This window comes from Littorina saxatilis, linkage group LG1 (assembly GCF_037325665.1).
Source record: "Littorina saxatilis isolate snail1 linkage group LG1, US_GU_Lsax_2.0, whole genome shotgun sequence".
Classification (NCBI taxonomy): domain Eukaryota; kingdom Metazoa; phylum Mollusca; class Gastropoda; order Littorinimorpha; family Littorinidae; genus Littorina; species Littorina saxatilis.
The window spans coordinates 24,995,344-25,022,342 of record NC_090245.1 but is presented as its reverse complement, the minus strand read 5'-3'; the positions used below and the strand labels follow the sequence as shown (position 1 = coordinate 25,022,342).

Sequence of the window (26,999 nt, the reverse complement as noted above, 5' to 3'; positions counted from 1 at the left end):
TGGCAAAATATCTGCAGGAACGACCAAGACTGATTTTGGTCGCGCCTTACTGGCCAACAGCTCTGTGGTTTCCAGATCTTCGCGGTCTCACCCACGTAGACCCTCTACCTCTGGATTTGGACGGGGGAGGTCTGCTCCAGCCTCGATCATGCCTCCCTCATCCACGTCCAGAGAGTCTGTGCTTGACCGCATGGCTCTTGTGCGCTCCAAACTGCTTGCACTAGGATTGCACAAGAGTTCAGTAGAGTTTTTCTTGAACGCTAAGAGGCGATCAACTAATCAGCTCTATGACTTACGCTGGAGAGCTTGGGCCACCTTCGCCTTGTCCAAGGGGATAAAGCCGCTTTATCCCTCAACACAGGACTTGGCCAACTTCCTGGTGGAAGTGTATCAAAAGAAGAGTCTTTCTTCTAAGACTCTTCTTGGATACAGACCTGCCATCGCTTCCACGATTGCGGCCGCTACTGGTCACAGACCTGAACACTTGATCAGGTCCTCCCTCATCGCTAATGTCCTTTCGGGTATTAGCAATGCAGCGGTGTCTAAACCTCGGGTTTCATTTTCCAAGGGGGATGTTTTTCTGGTCCTCAAACTCCTGCGTAGCAATGAGTTTGAACCCCTGGCAGGCATCAGTATCAAGTTGCTGATTTTTAAGACTAATTGTTCCTCATCGCTTTAGCCACTTGCCGTAGACTCAGTGGTATTCAAGCTTTGAGTGGCCTGGACTTTGACATTGAGTTCACCACACAGCAGTGGTTGCCAGCATGGTCACGTCAGTCTAAGGTATGTTTCTTGGGTATATTTTCTTGTACGGTAGTACTGTTCGAAAATTGCCTGGGTATCTTAATCCTTGGATTTAAGTGATTTTGATTAAGGAGTTTAATACTCTACATATCACCCTCACACCACTCTGGTATTCTGTGCAAGAATAGTACTGTCGAGGTAAGTGTTATATTGACTGTAAGGCTTCTTTTTAAGCCTACTGTCTATATGATACTTACCGAGACAGTACTATTAGAGTTTCCCTCCCGCCTCCCCTCTTGATATGTTATGGGCTTTTTGAGGGTCTGCAGCTCATAAAGAAAGAGGACGCGCCACCTACATCCTGTAAGGGGGAAGCACTCGGACAGTGCTTGGGATCCACGGTGGCGCATGGTTATGGGAGATAATTGTACCCACTCAGCGTTTTGTCCAATTTTTTCGGCCTATAATAGATAATGTGCAAGAATAGTACTGTCTCGGTAAGTATCATATAGACAGTAGGCTTAAAAAGAAGCCTTACAGTTGTGCTCCCTCCACGCGAACATTTTGTTTTAGACCCAGCGAAGTTCTTCATCTGTGAAAAACATTGGGGACTCAATCCTCCTATGGTAGCATTGCCTGGTGGTGCCACACGGCCTGCGATCCCTCCTTGTGTTTTTAATGTGCCGACATCGTGCCTGCCCACGCCCAACCTTCACCTCGTCCGGCGAAAGACGAAAACAAACAATTGAGGCACTTTCTTCAAAAGGATACCATCTCTTCACTGGCCTCATTCAATCCCGAGAAAGACTTGCAGAAACAGCACAAGAATGTGATAATTTCAAGATCAAGTGACAGGTTCGTTTGTGTTTTCATGTCAGAAAACTTTCATGAATCTCATACTTCCGTCATTGTTGACAACATAGCGACTCTGTGCTCTCCTTTGACCCTGAGTGCTTTCAAAAATGGTATCAGTGTGCCACTGGGCAAGATCTTGAATCCAAACAATGGTCTCAGCTCCTATTCCCAGTTCCATGAAGCTGTGCGCATCTCAGTCAACTATGACATCCCCTTGGACCAGGTGCTGAAAAAGATGGTGACACTTCTACAAGGTCAGTCTTCAGAATGTTCAGATAACAAAAAGGAGAAAAAGTTGGATTTCTTGACGCGCCAGTTGCAGCTCTTGACAGAAAAACAGTTTTCGATGAATGACTATTGTTTTGCCATTGAGTCTTTCCCCCAGTGCAGTTACGAACAGTTGAGGGAGTATTTGGTCCTGCCAAGTAAGCGCAAGCTACAATCGATTGTTGCATCTGTTGATCAAGATGAAGTACTGAGAAAAACTTTTGAGAAAGTGCATAGCCATAAGCCTCAGCAACGGAATGTTTTTCTTTTGGTTGACGAAGTGAAGATTAGGCCGACTGTTGCGTTTTCTGGCGGGGTGCTGAGTGGTATGGCCAAAAACAATCCAGACTGCAGAGCAACTGCCATGCTGTGTGTTATGATGAAGTCGTTGCACAAAGGACCCAGTGTAATGATTTCTGTGACACCTGTGCACAAGCTGACAGCAGCATTCCAGTTTGAGATTGTAAAGGAAGCGGCAGCTGCTGTTGAGAGGTCAGGTGGGTGTGTGATAGGTTCCATCACGGACAATCACAAGGTGAACCAGCAGTATTGTAAGCTGTTTGACCGTACCGGTGACACTGATAGTCTTGCCACAGCCAAGCATCCACGTGACAATGGGCGTGTCTGGTTTCTCCTGTTTGACACTGTCCATCTACTGAAATGTATCAGGAACAATTGGATCAGTGAGAAGTGCCAAAAGATAAGCTTTGACAACCGATCAGTGGCGTCTTTCACAGATGTCACGCAACTGTATGAAGCCGAGAAAGACAGCGTTCTCAAGATGACATCCCTCAATCAAGCTACTGTCAACCCTTCAAAACTTCAGCTACAGAATGTGAAACATGTACTGATAGTTTTCAAGGACAAAATTGTTGCTGCATTGAAACTGCAAGGCTGCCATGAGACTGCCACTTTCATCTAAACTGTCGTCAACTGGTGGAACACGGTCAATGTGTCTGGGAAAGGGCAGAACCGGCGCCTCAACGATCCCCATCGAGCTGTTCAAGAACCAGGGTCTACAAGTATGGATACATTCCTGTTTTTTTTCCAGGACGCTGACTTGGGGCATGGAGCAACACGCATCCAGTGCCTTACCCATGACACCAAGAAGGCACTAGTGCAGACCATGCAGGGTCTAATGGCTGTCTGCAAATATTTGTTGACATCAGGACATCTTGAATATGTCCTGCGGGAAATCCAAAGTGACCGACTTGAGGGGGAGTTCTCCGTGTACAGGCAATCCACTGGCGCAAACTCCTTCATGACCACAGGGGACGTCTTCTATGCTTGCAAGAAACGCCTTGCCAGACATGCCGCCACGTACCTCAAGTCAATTGAACTGCAGCCCGAGCCAAAGGAGCACACCTGTCTGGGCCCTGTCATGCTAGAAGATGCAGCCTCCATTGATAAATACACTGCAGAAGTGACACTGACTGTCAATGAGGAGAGCAGTGCTGCGTATGTGGCCGGGTGGCTGGAAAGCAAGTGTGGGGGTGACCTGGCATTCAGTGATGAAGAACCACTTGTGACCAGTGAAGTCAAAGACTTTGTTGAGACTGTCTCCAGAGGCTCCCTGACCATTCCCCATGTGTCGACGTTTGAACTTGTGCGGCTTGGACTGTGTTTTGTCAAGAAGGCGCGTCACCGTGCTTGCTGCCGCAAAAGACTGGGCAGTATTCTTCTAACAGTCGCCAACTTTAACAGCATTGACATTAACTGTTCGAAAGTCTACACGCACTTGTCGAATGTGCTGCTGCATGGGATCCAGAATCTGGAGAAAGACCATCAGAAGAATGCCGTGCTGCTTCAGACATCAGTGAAAAAGGCCCGGTTGGCAGATTGAATGCTGCAGTCAGGTAGTCTTTTTTTGTTTTTTGTTTTGGTTGTTGTTGTTGTTTACTTCTTCTTCTCCTTCTTCTTCTTCTTCTTCTTCTTGTTCCTGGGCTTGAGTTCCCAGGGTCATCCCTTTTCGGGGATGAGAATTGTGCGTGTATGGCCGTTTGTTTTTCCCTGCCGTATGGGCAGCCATACTCCGACTTCGAGTGATTAAGAGATTTTTTATGAATACAGATAGATTGCAGGGCTTGAAGGCAGGAAACAATGCAGATAAAAAGCAAGACAAGAGACAGAAGATGAGAAACAAGGAGAAAGGATAGACAGTGGGAACATTGCTGCCCTGTGTTGCCAGCCAGGGGGTAGCCTATTTCAATCCGCGGGCTACCCTCGCGGTAGTAGTTGTTTACAAAAATGTCTAACCAAAATCTCTGAAAATATGTAATTAACTCATTGTTCAACTTTTGTAGAGCAAATGTGATTCAGAACTTTAAAAACTATTATTTATTAATCATGTCGAGTGATCACAGCTCTACTATTACTAGTCTTGTACAGTAGGGTGCAATGCTGTCAGTCCGAGTAAATGTGGTATTTCAAAGCCTAAACATGCCTACATTTTTAAAAATATATCTATATCTAGGCTTCAGGCAATTTGTGTTGCACCTAAGGACTCAATTTTAATGATTGTGTTAGGTAGAAAGTGGTAGTTAGCAAACGAAGCGATGGCCTCCGCTAGCGAAGTCAGGAATCACGCTGTGCACGTCCTTTAGTAGTAGTCCTTGGCAGAGACCTAAACCGGATACTATAGTAAACGATGAGTTCTTCCGTCACAGGAATTCCCGCAGCACGTCATCGCTGACTGGTGACTGTCGGGTTGACGGGGGGGGGGGGGGGGGGTTCAGGGACGGCGAAGAGGGGGGGGGTGTAGGGAAGGGAAGGGATTAGGGAGAGGATTGCATGTTCTTTTTTTCAAGAAGCAGTTTCAGCGTGACGGCGAGGCAAACCCTCCCAAATACATTGTCATTTCTTAACACCCACCACCCCCCCCCCCCCCAAGTCCATAGCATGTTGATTAGACACTGGCGTTATGAGAAATAACGATTATCTTGACACAAAGGATTACAAAAAAAGTTTAACAGATTTGTTTTGATTTTTTGTTTTAATAAACTTGAAACTTCGCGAGTATATGATCAATGAGAGAGCCAATATCAAATCACTCAGTTATACTTTAACGAACTCTTTTATCATAAGAATACTGTTTAAATTAATGAACATCTGTTACATGTAGGAAATTTCGTTACATTGTTCATTTATGGCAATAGTTGTGTGCCATAATTGTACCATTCCACTATACCTAGTACCACGTGCATCGTTCTCGACCAGCTAATTCAATAAAAGCCCGTACTGCGCGCATAATGAACAGGATGCCAGATGTGTGCTAACTGTGTTTGTTTAATACACGCCTTGTCACACACACACACAGAGGCTTGCTGGCGCACACACACCGTACACACACACACACACACACACACACACACACACACACACACACAGGCTTGCTGGCGCACGCGCATACACACACACACACACACACACACACACACACACACACACACACACACACGTTTTGAAGATATTGGCTCTGAACACGCGTGTTGTAGTCTAGTCACCAGGTGTTACAGCTCAGTGATTCTCGACGCAGCTATTGAATTAATACCTTCCTTGTTGGGCCAATGAGTGATATTATACTGTTCTCCAATAAAAATGCACAAACATATGTCTCACAAGAATTTCAGAAAGATCACTCTTAAGTGATAAAGGACAGTTTCCTGTGTTAAGTTCAATCATTAGCTTTGAACTGATTATTATCTTCAAGATAAGGATGTTTGGTGCGATTTTATTTTTCGACCACGTTGTTATATTCCACACTTTCTCATAACGTTGGGGTCATTTTTTCGAGATTTGAACCTTCTTTTTTTAAGGACAGATTGCTATTATAAGGGCATGTTAATTTACTGTGTTCCTGTAACAGAGGTAACCTTTTTACTTGACCCCTTTTTACCCAGTGAAAGTAACTCGGCAAAAGTATGTTTACATTTACAAAGAAGTTGATCAAATCTGTTGGGGGAGTCACACAAAAAATGTTTTTAACGGAGTGGCTCGGGAACCGACTAGTCGGTAACGGAGCACCCAGGTTCGGGAACCGACAGTCAGAAGCGTCTCACAAGATCGACCTTTTTGCAGAATGTGCGTGTAAGCTCCATATTGCCTGGTGGTTAGCGCTCTATGCCACGGATTGCGAAGTCAGGAGTTCGACCTCTACCACAGCCCTATTTTTGTTGTGTAATCGTTCAACTTTATTTTCTGCTACTAAACCCTTATTTGTTTTCGCTCTCTTCTTCTTTATTACAAAGCGTTTGAGTGCATGGTTTATGTAAGATCGAAGATCACCACAAATAAGCTCACATGTCACTGCTCCAAGTCAGCCATCACTGAATCCGTCCGCAAACCAAGCAGCATGAATCACTACTAGTCCCTAGGCTAGAAGCAGCATTTATCTACAAAATATAGAACATAAATCGTGAACCTTGGGCGAAACACAATCAAACAAACCACTTTTTTTCAGTTACAAAATAAGTCGGCTACGCATTATACTGTTTCGATAGAGCTGACACCTGCGAAGCGCATCTCAGTCTCGCTTCGGTCAGTCGCTCATGGTTGTGCTGTTGGCAAGATACACGTACAAGTCTTTCTGAGTCTGAAACTGATCTCCATAAACCTTTCTCTAAAAACAAAGACCACAGTTCTTTGCATTTAACTTGTTTTAAAAAAATATTTGTGCACAACCTAACGGTCCTCAAAAACAAAAAAAGGTAGCTTGTCGAGAGGGCCCGAGCCTAGGTGGTCCCCAACCGACTCGCCGATTCTCGAGCTCAGGGGGGTCCATATCCGACTTGTCGGTTCTCCAGCAGCGGCCTTTTTTCCTGCTGGTATTTTTTTTATTTTTGTATACCTCTTTCATTTGTTTAAACTCTTTATTTTAAATCGTAACATTTTCTGTTTCGTTTTTAAAGGTGAAGAGTGGAATATTATCACTTTGAAACCCACATACTTAATTAGCATACCCTTCAACTTCGGTTCGTCCCTTTATCTAGTAGGCCCTACTGCCGCACACTGCATGAGGAAAGACGCGAGGTTGGTATGAATTTAAAGTGTGAGGGGGGAAAAGTTGTTATATTGTATTTGTGCAACTTGCCTTATTGATGGCAACATGAAATCATTAGCACTGATGTCGGGTACATTTCGTTCTCTTTTCTGAATTCTTTAAATGTTTGTGTTCAGGTTCATCGGCGCAGCACTATGAAGCCAACGGTTCTCTGCACTCTCCTGCTTGTGTGCTGCTCGTCGCTGACCTCAGTCGCTGGTGGCCACTGCTATTCGGACGGTCCAGGGCACTGCCCGTTTCAGACCTCTATCTATAATGGTGTTTACAACACTTTTTGCGACTGGCTATCTGACCATAACTTTGATGTCTATTATAGCCTATCTGATGTTACAAACCGTTTTGCTGGACTCATCCGTGGACAGTTCGCAGGGGCACTAGAAAGCAGAACGTCGTGTTCTACACAGAACAACACACACTGTCTGCACTTTGAGTACAACTTGGTGTTTAAAATGTTAGTCACGTTGAGTGTGAGTATATCGAGCACAGGATCAGATGAAACCGGAAAACTTGTATGGAACATGTCTTCCAGTAACGGATGGGAGAGTGCCCGATTACCCATTAAGACTGATTCTAGTTTTAAGGTTGTCTTTGAAGTGAAGGAAATACATGTACCCACATTTAGATGGAGATCGTATTTAGTGTTTGTTGACAACATCTTCTACTCAAAATTACCGTGTATACTGCACCCCCCTGAGGCATCGCAATCGCCAGTTACGGCAACCGAAACGACTATTCATGCCACTTCTCAAACGTCTATCTCCGAGCACGTCACACCGACACATGGCAGCGAGTCCACTGAGCGTTTGAAGAACATGTCCACAAGCCAAGAATCTGAAGACGCAGGTTTGACAGAAAATAATGCAGCGTCGATTATATCCTCAACAGCTGTGCAGGACTCTTCACGGTCGTCGAGCACAGACGACATGATCACAAATGTCGAAGAAATCATCGGAGATGGCATGATACTCGATCGAGCCTTTGGAAGGAAAAGCACCAGGAATGCTGTCACGGTGTCTACTGTGTCTTCAACCAGTGGCTGTCCTTGTCCACTGTTATCAAATCAAACTGGGTTGATTGTTGGCCTCATTGTCGCTGCCGTTGTCATAGTCATCGTCGTCGTCATCGCAGTGCTCCTCGTTCAGCTGAAACGAAACCAGTTTCATATTTGCATGGCATGCTGCATAAGCAAACAGAAAAAAGAGCAATTTCAAATGACGCCTCTCACAACGTTGCTTACAGTCTTGATGCTGAAACAAATCTCTCAAATAACTCCGACAACCATCGCCTTGACACAAGAGCAACCTCTGACTCACCAAGCAACTGCCGCATCGCCAGAAGTTCTGACAACTTGCCGACGTCACATAGTCATTCTGAAGGCCATGTTGACACAGGTAACACGAAGACACAAAATGTGGATCAGAAAACTTCATCGAAAAGCCGGGGAAACCCACACGCGACCACTCCCAAAGCTTGCGATAAAGCTAAAATGCATTCATCAAAGTGTTCAGGCACAGGCAGCAAGAATCGTGCATCGGCAGCAAAAGGACAAGGTCAAGATGGAGGCGACCTCAACCCTGCTTCTGCGTCTCGACTAACGGGTGACTACGAGCTAGCAGACCCTCTGGAAACAAATCAAGTGTATCATATTTTGGAGAAGGATCCAGAATTGGAAAGCAGCAGCGTCTACCACGTTCCTGAGGATGATGCGACAACCATGGGACGAGCTCAAGATGGGGTGTATAACATGCTGGACTTTGACCAGAAGGATGGCGTTGACGGGAAGACTGGTGATGAAGAGAAGAGTGAGGAGGCAACGGGTGGTGTGTACAATCACCTGAATGAAGGGGATGGGGACACTTACAATGAGGAGAAGAGGGTAGAGGTCATCCGTGGGGTGTACTCTCACATTAAGTAGACTAAAGTGTGGACCATACAGCATCTTCTCCATACACTTTTTGTGTTTTTCGCAAGAAGTGCAGAAGCCCGCACAGCTACTTCATGTCACGAAGAAAGAAACCGCATTGAACTGTCCTGGTACGCTAACAAGGCACGCTTATAAAAAATCTAAAAAATCTGTGCTTATGGATTAACTTAACACTGACGCTAGATCACCATCGCATACAGCAGCAGATCTGAGGAAAAAGCTGTGAAAGAATCAAAACAGTTATATTTTCGTTATCTGTTCGTGTTCTACGAATGGGTTGGAATGTACAGAGTGCACGTTGATAATACATGTATATCCTTTTTGTAAATACAGGTAGTCGCCTTTAATTGTGTACATTTAGTTCATTCGAGTTTGTGTCATGTAGACACTTTTCGTAATTTGTGTAGTACATTTTCGACATTTTCGACTTTTTATCTGTTTGTTTGTTTTTTTATCATCTGCTTTCAACCACACTTATATAATTATATCCTTTGTATACAGGGGCGGACGAGGGGGGGTTTCTGGGGTTTCCGGACCCCCCCCCCCCCCCCCAGCCAAAAAATAAAAATATTTGTTTGTGTTTTTTTGGGTTGAGTTTCAATTTTTGGGGTATTAATCAGTGACAAAATCTGCTGCCTGAAACTGGTAATGATCATTCTCAGAATGCACCAGATTGCACCATTTTGCTTCCTTTTTTTCAAAATTTTCCAGGGGGCATGCCCCCGGACCCCCCTAGCAAGCTAGGCGCTTTGCGCCGTCGGCTCAGCACTTCGCACCTTCACACCCATATCTTCACCATATACTTTTGGAAACACCCCCCCCCCCCATAAAATGAACTGATCCGCCCCTGCCCCCCCCCCCTCCCCCCCCTCTCGTCCGCCCCTGAGCGGTCACACATAGCAATTCTGCAATCATCCTTATAACTAAGAGAGACTGAGAGAGAGAGAGAGAGAGAGAGAGAGAGAGAGAGTGTGTGTGTGTGTGTGTGTGTGTGTGTCACAGTGTGTGTGAGTGTGTGTTTGAGAGATCAAATCAAATCAAATCAAATCAAATTTTATTTTTCGAGGGTTGTGGCATAAGCAATACAACGAGCTTTTTTTCAACCAGCCCTCGCCCAGAGAGGGGACTAATCTAATCACATATTTACACGGATATTAACGTAGAAAAAAGGGTAGAAAAAACAACAACATATGAATATTTACACATTACATATTATACACAAATATAAAGCGTCGTATATGTAACGTAGTGAAAACAATGCTGAATACACATCCATGAGTAAATGTGTTATTAAAGCTTTGAGTGTTTTTGTGTGGATATAATGAACACTGATGCTTTGGACAAATGAAAATATAACTAAACGAAGTCTTCCATCACTGTGATTTTTCGTAATTAAGAGAGAGAGAGAGAGAGAGAGAGAGAGAGAGAGAGAGAGAGAGAGAGAGAGAGAGAGAGATCAGGGGAGGCCACTTCGTGTGCACTACAGGAAGTTTTGAAATCACATGAAGGTCATGTGACTTGGCCAATATGGTGGTAGGGGCAGAACAGAAAGTTGCTGCGCACAGTTTCTTTATCAGATAAAACTTGGAGGGGAGTCACCACAAAAACGATGAGCGTCCTCAAATCGCTGAAAGGGACCTTTCAGAATGTCCAGCAGGACATTGTAGACAGGTAAGCAGCTGCAACTGAGAGAGAGAGAAAACCTGAAAAACAATGATCGCTCTGCTGCTTCTGCTCAAAACAGGATGCGAGCTCAGCTGTGCCCGTTCCATTTGCATCTTTGGATTCGTGCCCTTTGGATTTCATTTCCCTTTTTCAGGCAAAAAAAGACAAAAGCAGTAGCATTTGTATGCATTGCTGTACATTTGTGGCAGTTAAGAATCAAAGGGGTTGATTGTTATACATGTTTGTTTCAGTTTCCGGGCTTTGACGTCTTTAGACACTACACCTCGCCATGAGAAAATCAAACAACTTCGTGCAGAAGGCATCAATTTGGATGCTGGAGCAGATCTCCTCTTCAGGTTAGCAAAAGTAAAAATAGTTTGTTTGTGTATGTCATGCTTGGTGTTATACATGGATGCAACGCTTAACAGAACATGTATTACATGTACTATTATGTACACTATCTGTACTTGTTTATTTGGAAAAACTTTTGAAGTAACTTCTTGGGAGCCTTTGTAAATGATTTTTTGTTTGTTCCTTTGTTTACTGGTGTGTTTATTCACGTAATTCAAAAGACCATTTATTTTGTAATTCTAGCTCTGCAAGCACACACACAGTGAGTGACACGTACACACATATAATGATATATGCTTGTGTGATCATGTTTATATTCCAGTTATGAGCCTGCACCCACATGCACACACAAACACATAGGCTGTGATGGGAGAGAGAGAGAGAGCCTCGACTAGCCAAGACTGACTTGGACCGAGACTTGGACGGCCGAATTTAAGTCAAGGCAGTGGGCTGTGATGCCATATTATATATTTTATAAACACGCAGTGACTGATGCCAGAACGGACTGATGCCGTGAGAATTAACACGTGAAGCTGAGTTTGGCTGACCCAGACTGGCAGGGACAGTTTGGTTTTCAAAAAGTATCCTATGACACGACTAGAATGGCAACGAACATACTCTGTGATTTCCGTCAAAATCAGTGCAGCCGTTTCACTTTCAGTGCCTGACCTCATCATAGTTCATACACACACACACACACAGAAGGAAACGAGCTTTATGTATTGGATTACTGTGTCAATTATATCCTTTGTCATGATACAGGAGAATGCTAAAAGTCACACTGAATATTTTTTTTCTAAAAGCATTTCTGGCAATGAAATGATTATTAAACTAAATGATAGCCCTTCTTGAGAAATTTGCATTATGTCATTTCTTTGCTCACTCACACACACACATCTGCGTGCGCTCACTCACACATATACACCTCCACAGTGTCAGATTTTTTTAATCCTTTTGTTGTGAATGTGAACACAGGTACCAGAAGGACTGGTCAGAAATGCAGAACTACACTGCTGATTCAGCCAAGAAGGCAGAGGTGAGCTTATAAGTACTACAGTATGCATACACGTTCATGTTTTGGGGTTCAGTTCATACAAACTCACTGCATTATTTTAGATGAAAAGATAATGCCAGCACATTTAATGATGCATTATTTAAAGTCCCTTTTTTCAGGTTAAACACAATTGTAACTAATACATTCTGGTTTTCCACAGGAAGTTGATGGCATGGTGAACCAAATATTTACCAATTACAAAAGGCAGTGGGATGCAGCATGTCAATTGGAAGAAGAAGCAACCGCTCTTCCAACAATTGTATCAACTCTAAAGGATATGATTGAGCTTGTCGGTAAGTTTTCGAATGACACAGTTGAACCGAAGGATGCTCTTGAGCCCAAGAGAGAGTGGGAGGGGGGGAAGATATTTAGCAAAAGAAAAGGAAGACTTGAACGTGTTGTTTTCCACTAAATCAATGGTAAAGTGCTGAAGGTGCATGAGCTTCTAAATCTATCTAAGTCAATGTATAAAAATGCACATCCCTGTCTCTGTTTGTGTCTGCGTTACACTCATTGTTTGTATGTGACTGTTTAGATCTCTGTTCGTTGCTGGGGTAATCAAGAAGAATAAAAGCATTCTGGAGCCATCGACCATGCAAATCCTAATATGAACCCATGCGTTGGTTTTTTATATTGTTGCTTGATTCTGTGTACATGTACTGAATCCTTTTCTTCTTCATTTTATTTGTCTGTGTGTGTTTGTTTGTTTATGCATTTGTTTTTGTGGTTGGTTGGGTTTTGTTGTTGTTTTTTTGGTCTAATTTTTCTTTTGCTTTGTACATCATCAAAGGGTCACTGCATCAGGACTTTGAAGCAGTGGAAGGGGAGCTGGACAAACTGCTCAACATCTGTGAAGAGGAAGCCCTGGAACGTGAAAAAGAGTCACATGTGAAACAGCTGGCTGTTTATAAAAAGAAAAAAGAAGCTGAAGCATTTGCTGTCAAAGGTATCTCCATTTTTGCCTCTTTCGAGACATGCTGATACAGCTTTTTTGTGTTGTGTGTTTCTGCTTGTCACAGCTGTTTCTGTTCCTGCAAAGAGCAAATGAACTGTAACTGTTCAAACAAAAATAACTGGCCTGTCTGTAGTTGTATTTTTGTGTAGTTGGTCAGCGTTTTTCTTTTCTGTTTGTATACTTGTTCATCTGCTTAAGTATTGTTGAGAAGGAAGTGTCATTTTGTATGTCCCCAGGGAAGTTGTGGAGCATGCTGAAGGAAAGAGCAAAGGAGGTGGATACGAGGAAGTCGCACGCCATGAAAGAACGACAGGAGGCTTTCATGGATGCCTTCACCAGTGACATGGACTACTACCGCACACATGGCCATCCAGACAGTATGTACTTGATTTCTTAGAGGGTGTTTTTTACATTTAGTCAAGTTTTGACTAAATGTTTTAACATAGAGGGGGAATCGAGACGAGGGTCGTGGTGTGTGTCTGTGCGTGTGTGTGTGTAGAGCGATTCAGAGTAAACTACTGGACCGATCTTTATGAAATTTGACATGAGAGTTCCTGGGTATGATATCCCCAGACGTTTTTTTCATTTTTTCGATAAATGTCTTTTATGACGTCATATCCGGCTTTTTGTAAAAGTTGAGGCGGCACTGTCACACCTTCATTTTTCAATCAAATTGATTGAAATTTTGGCCAAGCAATCTTCGACGAAGGCCGGACTTCGGTATTGCATTTCAGCTTGGAGGCTTAAAAATTAATTAATGACTTTGGTCATTAAAAATCTGAAAATTGTAATTAAAATTATCTTTTTATAAAACGATCCAAAATTACTTTTATTTATTCTTCATCATGTTCTGATTCCAAAAACATATAAATATGTTATATTCGGATTAAAAACAAGCTCTGAAAATTAAAAATATAAAAATTATGATTAAAATTAAATTTCCGAAATCGTTTTAAAAACAATTTCATCTTATTCCTTGTCGGTTCCTGATTCCAAAAACATATAGATATGACATGTTTGGATTAAAAACACTCTCAGAAAGTTAAAACGAAGAGAGGTACAGTAAACAGCCTGCTATGCAGCACAGCGCAACTGCTACTGCGCTAAACAGGCCTGTCACTTTCACTGCCTTTTGCACTAGCGGCGGACTACGGTCATTGTGAAAAAATGCAGTGCGTTCAGTTTCATTCTGTGAGTTCCACAGCTTGACTAAATGTAGTAATTTCGCCTCACGCGACTTGTTCTGACTTTACTCAGTCATAAAACTCCTTTTCAACCCGGTCCCTCTGTGAGAATCTGCCCTGCCATTTGGTTATTTTTCAGTTTTAGGATTGTCTTTAATTGTTTTTACAGAGAAATACAAAAGAGAAAATATGAACACAGCCACATTCACACTTATGTACTCACACCCATGCACACCCACTACACACACTGAAAATGGCGTAATGAGTCCTTGAACAACTCAGCACTGACTGCTTTTTCCACAATATTTGTTATTAAAGTGAAATGCTTGCAGAAAAAGACTCTGATTCATGGCCAGTCAAACCCCAGAAGACGAAGAAACGCTATTGTGTTATTATAAATATATTGCGTTATGCAGGATTGCCAAGTGCAACAGAGTTCCCGAAAGTCAGCAGTCTGAGTGAGATCACCATTGAAGAGGACAAGAAAGCCTTAGATGAGTTCCTCTCCGCTGCCTCAAGTGACCCTGGAGGTCAGTGTCTGTCTGTCTCTCCCACACCCTTACCCCCCACCCCCACCCCCACCCCCCTGCTCACCCCTGCCGTCTAAATTCTCTGGCATTGGCGGTCTGTTTGTCTCTCTGTGCCTAACCGAACTCCTGTAAGCATTACAAACAAACTCAAAATGTATAGTGATGCATCCAGTCTGAAACATATTCAATCCTAAATTTGTCAAAGCAATACCAAAGTTAAATGGTTAGGGTTGGAAATTGGCCAGTAGTACAGTGGTACCTCTGTCCAACAATTTTGAACATGTTACCGAAATTCGGTTGTTATATGGAGGGGTCGTAATATAGAGTTTTGGATTTATAACGTCCGGGTCCGTCAATGATCAGGAATGACATGGGTGTTTTGCTTGTTGCCGCCCGCAAAGTGAGCATGTTATTCTTTCCTTAAACAATTATGGTAGCCAGCTGACCATGAAATTAATTACATATAGCTTTTTTCTTTTTTAATCCAGCCCCCTAACTACTCGTCAATTAAGGTTTGCAATAAACACACAGAGGTTGAACAAAAGCATACACAACGATGTCGATACTAGTTATAACTCATAGTCATATGATACCCAGCAAAGATTTGATTAAAAACAAAGAACAGTGTTCCAAACGCAAGGTACCCAACTTATAACCCTTTGTAGTTGAAAGAACTGCGGCAGTGTGTTGAAACTGATGTAAATTTGTTGCGAAAAGTGTTATATGAAACTTGACGCATTCCTTCAAGGGACAGAACTGCACTGCGGACTGTCAACAGAGCTCTATAATTGAGGACACTACACTACTCACCTTCAAACTTCACTGTCGGGATTTTGCGGAGAATTTATTGATTCAAATGAACACGCATCATTCAGTCACAGATCGGGGAAAACAAAAAACAGTTCCAGATTTCAAAACCAAATATGTTTGCCATTTTAGCTAGACAGAAAACTGTGCACAAGCTTTGCTGACGTACATCGCAAAATGTCATGACATCACCTCAACTTTTGGTTTTGGATCAATGTGCGGATTACTTCCAAGGCATTTCTGTCACTTCGCGTGCATATAAGGTTGGAGTTCTTGCAAAGTTCTTGACAAAAAAAGTAAAGATCTGGCAAATGAGCTTCATCTTGTCAAAATAATTAAAGTAACGACCTGAAATAGAAATTAAAAAATCGTGGTTGTACTTCAGCCGTTTGCGTGCCCAAGTCATGTTGTACACGGAAAGGATTTCAGCAAGTTTTTGTGTCTGTTTTGCATACTGACTCGACTGGAGATGTAAGTTAAGTAAACCAAACTGTGATCCTTTGGAGAAAAGTCATAAAAAAGGCCACTGGTCGGTCGTATGATATATCAGAGAGGGGGACTTAATATAGAGGAAAAAACTGAAGGAAAAATATTAAACCGTCATGGAAAAAGTGGTTGTGATATTGAGGGACCCAAAAAATAGAGGGGCCTTTAAGGGAGGTACCACTGTACTGACTTGTGATTTTTTTCAAAGCACTGGTATAGGTTATGTATTTCTCTCCTTATTTAATTTTTCTTTGGTCAATGTTCATAGTGTGGTTGTAAGGCCAAAAAAAAAAATAGGTCTGTTTACGGTAACATAGGCCAAAAAAATAGGGTCGGTAGGTCGGGATTGTTTTTTTTTATTTTTTTATTTTTTTCCAAAAAACCATATTTTTACGTTATTTTGCCAAAAAAACAAGATTTTTTTAATTTTTTTCCCCAAATACCAAAAAAAAGTCTAGGGTCGCGCGAAAAAACTAGGGTCGGTCGGGTTACCGTAAACAGACCTATTTTTTTTTTGGCCTAAGTTGTTGGGTTTTTTTTTTTTGTAGCGGAAGACTCTTTCATCGAAGACGACTACACCACAGACTACAGCCATGCAGAGGAGCACCATGAGGATTTTCCTGAGCTTGACACAAACCGTCCCATCGACTTTGACGGCGCTAGCAAAGATACCAGTGAGAAACCCCACCCAGACGAGAAGGATTCAAGTCATGACAGCGGAAACGAAACAGTGTCGTGTGATAGTAAAAAGACAGAAGAGACATCGGAGGAAACTCAAGGGGCAGCGATGGAATCAGCCGTAGTTTCCTCGGATACAGGGGCTGATGAAAATAACTCAGAATCAAAAGAAAATGATGCTGCACCCAGTTCTGCAGATTCCTGAGTTTTGTGTGCCTATGACCACAGTTGTATGGATTCCAAGTTGTTAAAGTTTGTTGGTTCAGTTTTATCTGTGGTAATATGGTATTAACTGCTGGGTGTGTGTGTGCAGGTTGTACTTTTCTGTTACTCCTTCCCTTCGCTCTTCAGTACGGGAGATACTTGAATGTTGTGGGTAATTATTTCATGAGGGTGCTTGCAAATTTATTTCTACAATCCATATGTTCTACTAATTTCCAAGGTGGTGGGGGGGGGGGGGGGAGATATATCTTATCTGTCTATTGTGTTAGGAGTTTTGCAGATTTGAAAATTCCTTTAAATTTTTGAACACTGACAATTATTTCCAATCCATAACCAACTTTTTTTTTTTTTTTGGTTGTGTCTTTTTTAGTTTGGCTCATAAAAGGAGTGCCATTCAGATTAATAAGCATTAATCTACTAAGTAGTACGCATTCAAAATTTGGTATGTAGCTGTTTAGCTAATACCATGTACATCAGGTCGTGAATTTTGACTTTACGGGCATGAAAATTAACTTGCTAAACTCTGATGATTACGATATAACAAAAAGGAAAACAATTTGTGAATGTGTGTGTGTCTGTCTAAGTGTATGTGTGGTTGGAGTGCGCATGTGTGTTTGAGCATATTTTGTCTGCATATATGTGTTTGAGATTGAAAGAAATATCATGCACATTCCTAGAAGCGTTGTTCAAAAAATGCATAACTTCAGTCTATACTGATTTTTTATTTCATGATTGTTTATACATGATATATACATACTCCTGTGCCCAATGCCCTTGATTCAATTTGTTGCATGAATGTTAGCTATTGTGCATTTGGCCAGCAGTGGAATGTGATGTTTTGGATTACAACAAAAAAGATATTTTTGTACTGTAGGAAGATTTTATGTTAAGCAAAGGCCTGTCCTAAATTTCTGTGCAATTTGGAACATTATCTGCATTTTTATTTTTAATTTTTTCTAAAAAGACCTTTCTCGACCCAGACAGAGACCTTGAACGGTTGAAAACGACGTTAAACACCAAATAAAGAAAGAAAGACCCAGACAGAGGCTCACTGATGCTTTTTATAATGCTACATAGAACTTTTTATACAGGTTTATATATGATTGACAAGCAACGTCATTAAGGATATTAAAGTGTAGACAGATGCACCTTTAGTGCCATAATAATGAGGAATAAGCGTCTGCACAGTTTACTACACCTCACACAAGAACTACACTTCCACTGAAAGATAATACTCCTCTTCCTCGTTTTATGGCAATAACAATGTAGTTTGAATGCAAAACGAGAATTTCATTGTCCATAATTTAGAAAACGTACTATAGCTGTCTGCCAGGATTGATCAACAAGCAGTAGCTCATGATAATGTTTTCTACCTCTGTGCTTCCAATCAATCAATCAATGAGTCTTATATCGCGCATATTCCGTGGGTACAGTTCTAGGCGCTCTGCAGTGATGCCGTGTGAGATGAAATTTTATACGGCCAGTAGATTGCAGCCATTTCGGCGCATATTTACCTTTCACGGCCTATTATTCCAAGTCACACGGGTATAGGTAGACAATTATTAATTTTGCCAGGAAAGACCCTTTTGTCAATCGTGGGATCTTTAACGTGCACACCCAATGTAGTGTACACGGGGGGGAGGTTCGGACACCGAAGAGAGTCTGCACACAAAGTTGACTCTGTGAAATAAATTTCCGCCGAACCTGGGATCGAACTCACGCTGACAGCGGCCAACTGAATACAAATCCAGCGCGCTACCAACTGAGCTATATCCCCGCCCCGCTTCCACTTACAATGCAACTTATCACAGCACAATTCCTTCTTGATATGATGACAGCGTTCTAGTATTTGCTTCATGTGTTTGTATCATTCCTTCACAGAGTTCATGGCCAGTCTTGCCAATCTGTGCCTCTTTTGTTCCGTGTTCCTTACAAACCCTCAATACTTACTTTGTATCATTTTACTGAACACATTTCTAATTTCAACATTGAATCCTACATTATTAGATGTTTTTCTTGGTTGATTTCATAATACTGTGTTGCGCTGAAAAGAGAAATTTTAGATTTGAAATAATTCTGTTATATGCTACATCACAGTTATTATTGTTTACTTTTTTTTTTACCTGTGTTATGTTGTTTGTTTGTTTTTAAAAGCAATAAGCAGCAAAGTTGTCAAAAATGATGTTGAGCTGAGATATGTCTTCTGCTTGAAAGTCCTATATTTTATATACATGTAGTAAATACTCGCCTTGGTGAATCTTTGTTATTGAATTTTGCATTCCTTTCATAGCAATTGTGTTTCTAAAGAGCATTTTAGGTGCGTGAATGTGTTTGTATGTCTGTCTTCTGTGTGTGTGTGTGTGTGTATGTGTATGTGTGTGTGTGTGTGTATGTGTATGTGTGTAGTTTGGTACTTACTGTGGTTCAGTCATTGAAATACCAACGTTTTTCTATCGTCAACTTCATCCAAATGTACATAAAATATTGGTGTTGCAAATTTGCTTCTAACATTTTGGATATTAGGGTTACCTTGCATTTAAAGGTTGCTTTTAACTCTTCTGTTACGTTTGGTGGGTATGTTTAATGTTGGCTGTAATTTCTTTAATTTGAGGGCAAAGTGTTCATTTGATAACTCTTCTTCTTTTTTCTTTTCATTTTTTTTTGGGGGGAGGTGGTTGTTTGGTGGGGTTTTTTGTGTGTGGGGGAGGGGGTGACAGCACTTTTTTTATTACAGGGACAAAGATGTCATGTATGTGATGATTTTCAATTTTTGTCAAGTGTCTACGGTAATACGTACTGTCTACAAAGGGTTGTGTGCATGTCTGACTCATAACTATATGTTTTGTTCGTTTTTTGCTTTGAAAGTGACACACGTTATAAACTACTGAGATTTTATTTGATATATGTATGTCAATTTATCATGGGTGCATGTGGCAGACAGCCAGAATATGGACAATTAGATGAGTGTTTAGGCAGGCAGAGTTTTGTAAAAACTACATGTCTGAAGCATGTCTGTCACAGTCTTGGTGAAGATGTTCACGCATGATCATCTTACCTCACATGCACCCACGCACAATTTGTATGCATGGTTAATTTGAAACTGGAAGAAATACAATATAATTCTATAAAACGTAAACATGTTTTCTAGGTTCATTGCTGTGTTATTCTTGAATGACTTTTTTTAATTTTTTTTTTATCCCACTTACAAAAGAGAAGCTTGAATAAAAATGCCTAATAACTGGACATGGGTATTTTACATTTCAGAGATCTATTTTTACTTACAGTGCTGCCAATGTAATGGAAGTCTCCTCTGGCCAGCATTTCTTTATCTGGATATGGATCTGGATAACCCGCCTGGGTTGGTGGTTGGCGGGTGCGCCACAGGAGCCGACGACGACTATCAACGTGACGTTTTTTGGGTGTGCGCATCTAAAAGAGTCTTAAGAGTTCACTGTACACAAGGTGGATATAGTGTACAACTCCAGCTGGTCTTCTTGCTGCTGTACTTGCGGTTTTAGTCCGTTTGCCCTAGAATGTAGGCTTTTCAAGCACAGTTAAAAAAAGTGCTATGTTACAATGTTAAAAACTGGGTAAAAACTACTGAGGCTCTCACATTGGTTTCTGCCCCCCTAACGCCGATGAGAATGCGCTGGGCGTGGTCAAGGTGACGGTGGCTTCAACTGAGGTGTCCCTAAGGATACCTGCAATGGCCACATTTTGTTATCCATAGCTAGCTGTCTTGACTTGTACCATGGTATTTAGCAAAAGAAAATACCTTGTAAAAATTGATTGACAGTAGCACCTTGCATGGATTTGTCTATGTTACTACCGCCCACTCACCCACCATCTCTCTCTCTCTCTCTTTCTCTCTTCTCTCTTCTCTCTCTCTCTCTCTCTCTCTCTCTCTCTCTCTCTCTCTCTGATATGGCGAGTTTGAAAACTATGCAAATGCATTTTCTTTATTATAATGTACATGTTAAGAAAACCCCGACACGCTCCCCTCCCCTTCCTTTTTACCAATCCATTCAGTTCAGCGTTGAGTTAATTGAGGGAGGAGATGTGTCTTGTTTTCTTTAATAATTCGCTACTTCTTTACAAGAGTGCATCAGGTTTGCTTTTTGGAACAACAGTTGTATTCAGTGATTCAAACAGTGTTGGAATAAATGAATTATGAATGCATTTTTCGTATTGAAGATTCCTGTTTGTGTCTAATGGACAATCCATATAGAATGGTGTGTGTGTCAAAGTGTGTGGGGGTGATTGTGTGGGTGGGTTGTGTACATCACATGTGATTGTGGAGATTTATCACAACTCCTGTCTGCAAAATCTTGATGCTATGGGTCTTTTTTCATAAAAAGCATCATCAGGTTCTAAGGAAATTTACAGTATGAATAACAAAAAAAGTCACAATAGTGTTAACAACACAGAATATACTGAGAACGGGGAATTATTAACTTACCTGATCCAAGCTAGATCAAAGTGTCTTGTTTGACTTGTCTAGTCTCAGTGTCTGTCTGTGTGTCTGCATAGCTGCCTGTGAAAACCGGATTCATTCATAGGACACTTGTTTTTCAACAATTCATGCATATATATAAGCTGTCCAGTCATCAATTAAATGAATGCATAGTATGAACACCTTAATTCTTCTCAAACTCTAACAGACTTTAAACATGCTTATCAAAAGAAGTTTATGTGGCATCATATGGACTGCAGCCGGGTGGCCGAGTGGTAACGCACTTGCGCTCGGAAGCGAGAGGTTGCGAGTTCGACCCTGGGTCAGGGCGTTAGCAATTTTCTCCCCCCTTACAGGGGCAGAGCCCAGTTGGGGGGACCAGGAAAAAGAATTTTAGCATCTTAGACCAATGTTTTGATAGTTCTCGTGTAAGCAAATAATGGATAGAGAGACAATAGTATACATATAATTTAATTTACCTTATTTTTTGCCGCGGTCAATTTTTTATTTTTGCTGAAACGTAATTTCCTTTTCGGGGAAATCCGCGATTTCACGGACAATTCCCATGCCTGAAACGTATTCATTGCAGTCCGATCAAGTGCATGACTGCTTGCCTCAGAAAAATAATGAAGTATGTATTTATTTATATATGCATATCACTATCAGGGATCTTTATTTTCCCAAAATACGTATTATATAGTGTCTGCTTGCACATGCCTGATTGGTTGTTTCTTTCTTCTTCCAGCGCTGTTTTGTTCAAATTGTTTGTTGCTTATTTGTTTATTTTGTTTGTTTGTTTGGTATTTTCTTTTCCATTTTGTTTGTTGTTGTTGTTGTTGTTGTTGTTGTTGTTGTTGTTGTTGTTGTTGTTGTTGTTGTTGTTGTTGTTGTTGTTGTTGGTGGAGGTGGTGGTGGTGGGGTTTTTTTGGGGGGTGGGTGGGTGTTGGCATGTTTTTTTCGTCGTCCTTTTCTTTCTCATCTTTGATTTCTTCATTTTTATTACATTTAGTCAAGTTATGACTAAATGTTTTAACATCGAGGGGGGAATCGAGACGAGGGTCGTGGTGTTTGTGTGTGTGCGTGTGTATGTGTGTGTAGAGCGATTCAGAGTAAACTACTGGACCGATCTTTATGAAATTTGACATGAGAGTTCCTGGGTATGATATCCCCGGACGTTTTTTTCTTTTTTTCGATAAATGTCTTTGATGATGTCATATCCGGCTTTTTGTAAAAGTTTAGGCGGCACTGTCACACCCTCATTTTTCAATCAAATTGATTGAAATTTAGGCCAAGCAGTCTTTGACGAAGGCTGGACTTCGGTATTGCATTTCAGCTTGGTGGCTTAAAAATTGATTAATGACTTTGGTCATTAAAAATCTGAAAATTGTAAAAAAAAAAAAAATTTTATAAAACGATCCAAATTTACGTTAATCTTAATTCTTATTCTTTATCATGTTCTGATTCCAAAAACATATAAATATGTTATATTTGGATGAAAAACAAGCTCTGAAAATTAAAAAATATAAAAAATATGATCAAAATTAAATTTCCGAAATCGATTTAAAAACAATTTCATCTTATTCCTTGTCGGTCCCTGATTCCAAAAACATATAGATATGATATATTAATTTGGATTAAAAACACGCTCAGAAAGTTAAAACGAAGAGAGGTACAGTAAAGCGTGCTACCCAGCCAGCAAAATTTTGCGCAGCGAATGCGTGTCGCAGTCGCCAAACTCTGCGTAACAACTGCACTGGACGCATGCGTAACGCGCGCGATTTTGCAAAGCGAAATACATGCGTGACACATTCGTTTTCCCTCAGATTACGCAGACCATACGCACCTCCAGCGCACGCTTATTTGACACCAAGACAAATTCGCACTCTCCACGCAGACGTCACGATTGCTTTACGCATTCTCACGCTATTAACGCGCTCTCCACGCAGACGACACGATTGCTTTACGCATTTAACGCGCTCTTGACGCAGATGTCCTGATCATCTTACGCACTCTCCACGCAGATGTCACGAATTATTGACGCATTCTCAGGCATTACGCGCTTTTTACGCTCTCTTCACGCAGATGTCACAATTGCTGTACGCATTCTCACGCATTTGACGCACTCTCCACGCAGATGTCACAATTGCTTTACGCATTCTCACGCATTTGACGCACTCTCCACGCAGATGTCACGATTGACCTATACAATTTTACGCAGACCACACAACCACTTTACGCACTCACAAACAAATAATGGGCAGTGCACAACATTGTATTGATCCAGAAAGACAAAGGTCAAGCGTGCAGGTTCGATAACAGAGATGATCATAATTATGTACAAGTTCTAAAACAAAAATGCAGTCAAATAAATTGATTAAAACAAAGGAGAGATTTGAATCTCGCTTATTGCCATTGTGACTTCCAGGTTTTAATTTCACTGCATTTTGACATACCAGCAGCACGGAAACAAAAATGATCAAAATACTATTCAAAGCAGAATTCAAATTTCCAGAACAAAGAATAAATAGAACAAAACCCTGATAGTCATCATCGATACGCCGTAGTACATGCAGTGAAGAATCCAGTATAACTTATAAGAGAGAATTTTGATGTACACTCGTCACTATATCACATTGATGTAAACAAATTAAATAATTGGCACAGCCTAGGCATAGGCAGCAGTGAGTTGTATCAACATGTTTGAATACAGAACAGCAACAAAAAGAGAAAAAAAGTTCTACAAGCCAGCTAATAGTTGAACTTCAGATTACTAATGATATCACAAACAAACACTTAGTTAATGCCCATTCTCCAGGGATCGAAATCCAGTCAATGTACACCAAACTAGGATAACACATACATTTAGAATCTATCACGACTGCATAAAACATTGGTATGCAATTCACAAAGCAAGGAACTTGAAACATGAACATTGACATTAAACATACATATGTGCCCCACACACATTTCGGACAAGGCAGCTGAACGAAATTCAGATGTGGATGGAGCACAAAATAATTAGATGGGGCGGCGTGAAAGCATACTGGGACAAGGAACAAGCAAGAGAAAGAGGATAAGAAGATAAAAGGAAGAACAAACCGAAGAATAAGAAAGAAAAAAACAAAATAAGAGAAGGAGAGCGAAAAAAAAAAGAAAGAAAAAAAAAAGGAAAAAAAAGGGAGACAATCATATGAATGTGTACCATTTAAATAAAAGAAATTAAAAAAAATACTTTTAAAAAGGAGACATTTCAGGTTTTGATTTGAAGTGTGCTAACATATTCACATATACCAGTAACTTTGCATGGAAAAAAAAGTTCACAATGATTTGAAGCAAATTCAAATGCCAGAGAAAAAACAGAACAAAACCCTGATGTCATCATTGATAATCAGTGGTACGTTCAGTGAAGAAAAAACAATTGACACAACCTAGACATGGGCAGCAGTGAGTTATCAAGTTTCACTACACAAAAGTAACAACTACAATAATGAAACAAAAGGTAAAATGCCAGCTAATAGTCAAAATTCAGAACAATGATATCAAAAAGAAACACTTATTCAATGCCCCTTCTCCACTGATATGACTGTATAAGCACACCAACATGACATAAACTCATAAATTTAAAAAAAAACATGACATAAAACTCATAAATTAAAACAAACTTATCAGACTGCGTAAAACATAGGTTTGCCATCTCAAAATGGATGTAAAACACGCAGCTTACTCACAAAATGATAGACAAGTCTCCAGCGGCCAGCTGCTCAGCAAACAAAATAAGGTGGCGAGGATCAATATAATTGAAATGCATTTTTTTTGCTGTTTCGGAGAGAACTTTGCTTCCTTTACCTTACACTGCCTGCATTCAAGGGCTAAATTTTTATCAGGTGCACCAAGACTTACATCTATAGAAATCCAATCATAACGGTTTTAACAGCAAAAAAAAAAGAAGTATATTTCTAGTCTCGCTTCTAAATTCTCAACTCAACTCCAAAAAATAATAAATAAAAAACCCGCATCATGCATTGTCTCCTTCAAGCTGCCTAGGTTGTTTGCGTTCGACTCCCATAAATGACAAGGAATTGTTAAAACCTTTTCTTTCTATTTGTTCACTTTTTGTTTTCTTCTTTTCTGAACTCTTTATACTTGTATTTTATTCATTTTAATTTAGCCTGAAGGTTTGAGTCGTGTATTAAAAATCGAATATAGTGTGTAAGTGCCCTTGAACAGCTTTTCCAGAATCATGTATTCTATATTTTTAGTATGGGATACCCACAAGAAAAGTTCAAATGCATCCATGCGTCTCCACTGATAGTAATGGTAGTTGAGCACTTCCAGTTTAGTCTTCTGTCGTTCTGACACAACCTAAAAGGGTACATCATGTCTGAACATCATCTGTAGAAGAGTGTGAAGTTTAAAGCTTAGCTTAAATTTCTCTGTCAAGGTCGCTTTAAACGCAAGGCTCATGGCTTCCGCACGTTTTCGTATTATGGACCTCAGTTATGGAATTCACTCCCCTTTCAATTACGTCACTCTCCATCCATTTCATCTTTTAAGTCCAATTTGAAAACTCACTTGTTCCAACAACACTACGGATAGTTCCTTAGTATAGAGTCTGGGGATGTGAGATGTGCATGATGTGTTGTTTGAATCTGACAGTGATTGCATGATTTTTGTATACATGTATTGTTGTCACGCGCTTTGAACTTCTGATAAGGCGCTTTATAAATGCCCGTTATTATTATTATTATTATATAAATAATGTCCAACAAAACCCCAGACTCTTCTGTACATTACCCATCAGCCACACAGACCTGAACTGTGAAATACAATTACTCACTAGAATTTCTCAGGCGAGTCAAATCTTACATTCATCAAATAAGCCTACAGAGATTACAAAGTTCAATTACTGCAAACCAAATCATGAAGGCTCTTCCATGGCCTGTTGTCTCTTTCTTTTATCACAGGCTTCCAAAAACCAGTCTTGAACGGCCGTCTTCAAGGTCTTGACCTGTGGCACCCGTACAGCTTCACGGAACAGCCTCTGCATGACAAAACAAAAAATAACATGAACTTAGATCATCAAACAACTATCACTGATTTGAGAAAAGTCTCAAGTTTATTTCCTGACGCCTGTAAACTTGCTAAAAATCATACAGACACACAAACTTGCATACACACCATACGCTTTTACAACACACCAACTATACTTGAGTGAGGAAATTACAACACATTGTAATCCTTGTAGAAGAGAAGTAAAAAAAAATACCTACCCTAATATTTGTTTTAACCCTTTCGCTGCCAATCAAAACTTGGGTATGTGAATTCCTGACTGCCAACAAAAAAATCTAGCTTCAAACTGGCAGTAGGTAGGTAAGTAAAACCTATGTTGTTTTTAAAGGAAATTGAACCAAGAATCTGTTTTTAGTGTCTAATCATGGAAATGATAATTAGTTTGGCTTATAATGATGTTTAAATATGAACTTTTGAAAAATCAGTCCGGCGCATCTTCCGGTGCCTGTGGATCAAACACAGGTGGCTGTTTTGCTCGCTCCAAGAAAGGATTATAATCACTGTCATCTACCTGTTTCCAACGAATTGTCCGAAAGAAGATCTCCCCCTTCCCCTGTCAGTATCCATAATCATTTGCACCGCCTGTAGCGTCAGTCCGGCTTTGTTTTTCCCTACTAGGGCCCGGTCGACAGTCACCGTTAGCCATTTTGACGAGTCGAGATTTCTCTCCCATACCCTGTCGACAAGGCCGAAAA

At 40.9% G+C, this 26,999-nt stretch overlaps 1 protein-coding gene and 1 long non-coding RNA gene across 2 annotated transcripts in view; one reads left to right on the top strand and one right to left on the bottom strand.

The window, feature by feature from the left end:
- Positions 1-26,999, bottom strand: part of LOC138965619 (uncharacterized) — a 498,821-nt gene that overhangs the window by 465,931 nt on the left and 5,891 nt on the right. The gene's annotated exons all lie outside the window — the stretch shown is intronic.
- LOC138965336 (dysbindin-A-like) lies at positions 10,329-20,956 on the top strand. Its single transcript, XM_070337474.1, has 8 exons — positions 10,329-10,520; positions 10,766-10,870; positions 11,841-11,901; positions 12,080-12,212; positions 12,710-12,865; positions 13,111-13,251; positions 14,475-14,588; positions 16,430-20,956. The coding sequence occupies exons 1-8, from the start codon at positions 10,459-10,461 to the stop codon at positions 16,762-16,764; spliced, it is 1,107 nt and encodes a 368-aa protein (XP_070193575.1). The 5' UTR covers positions 10,329-10,458; the 3' UTR covers positions 16,765-20,956.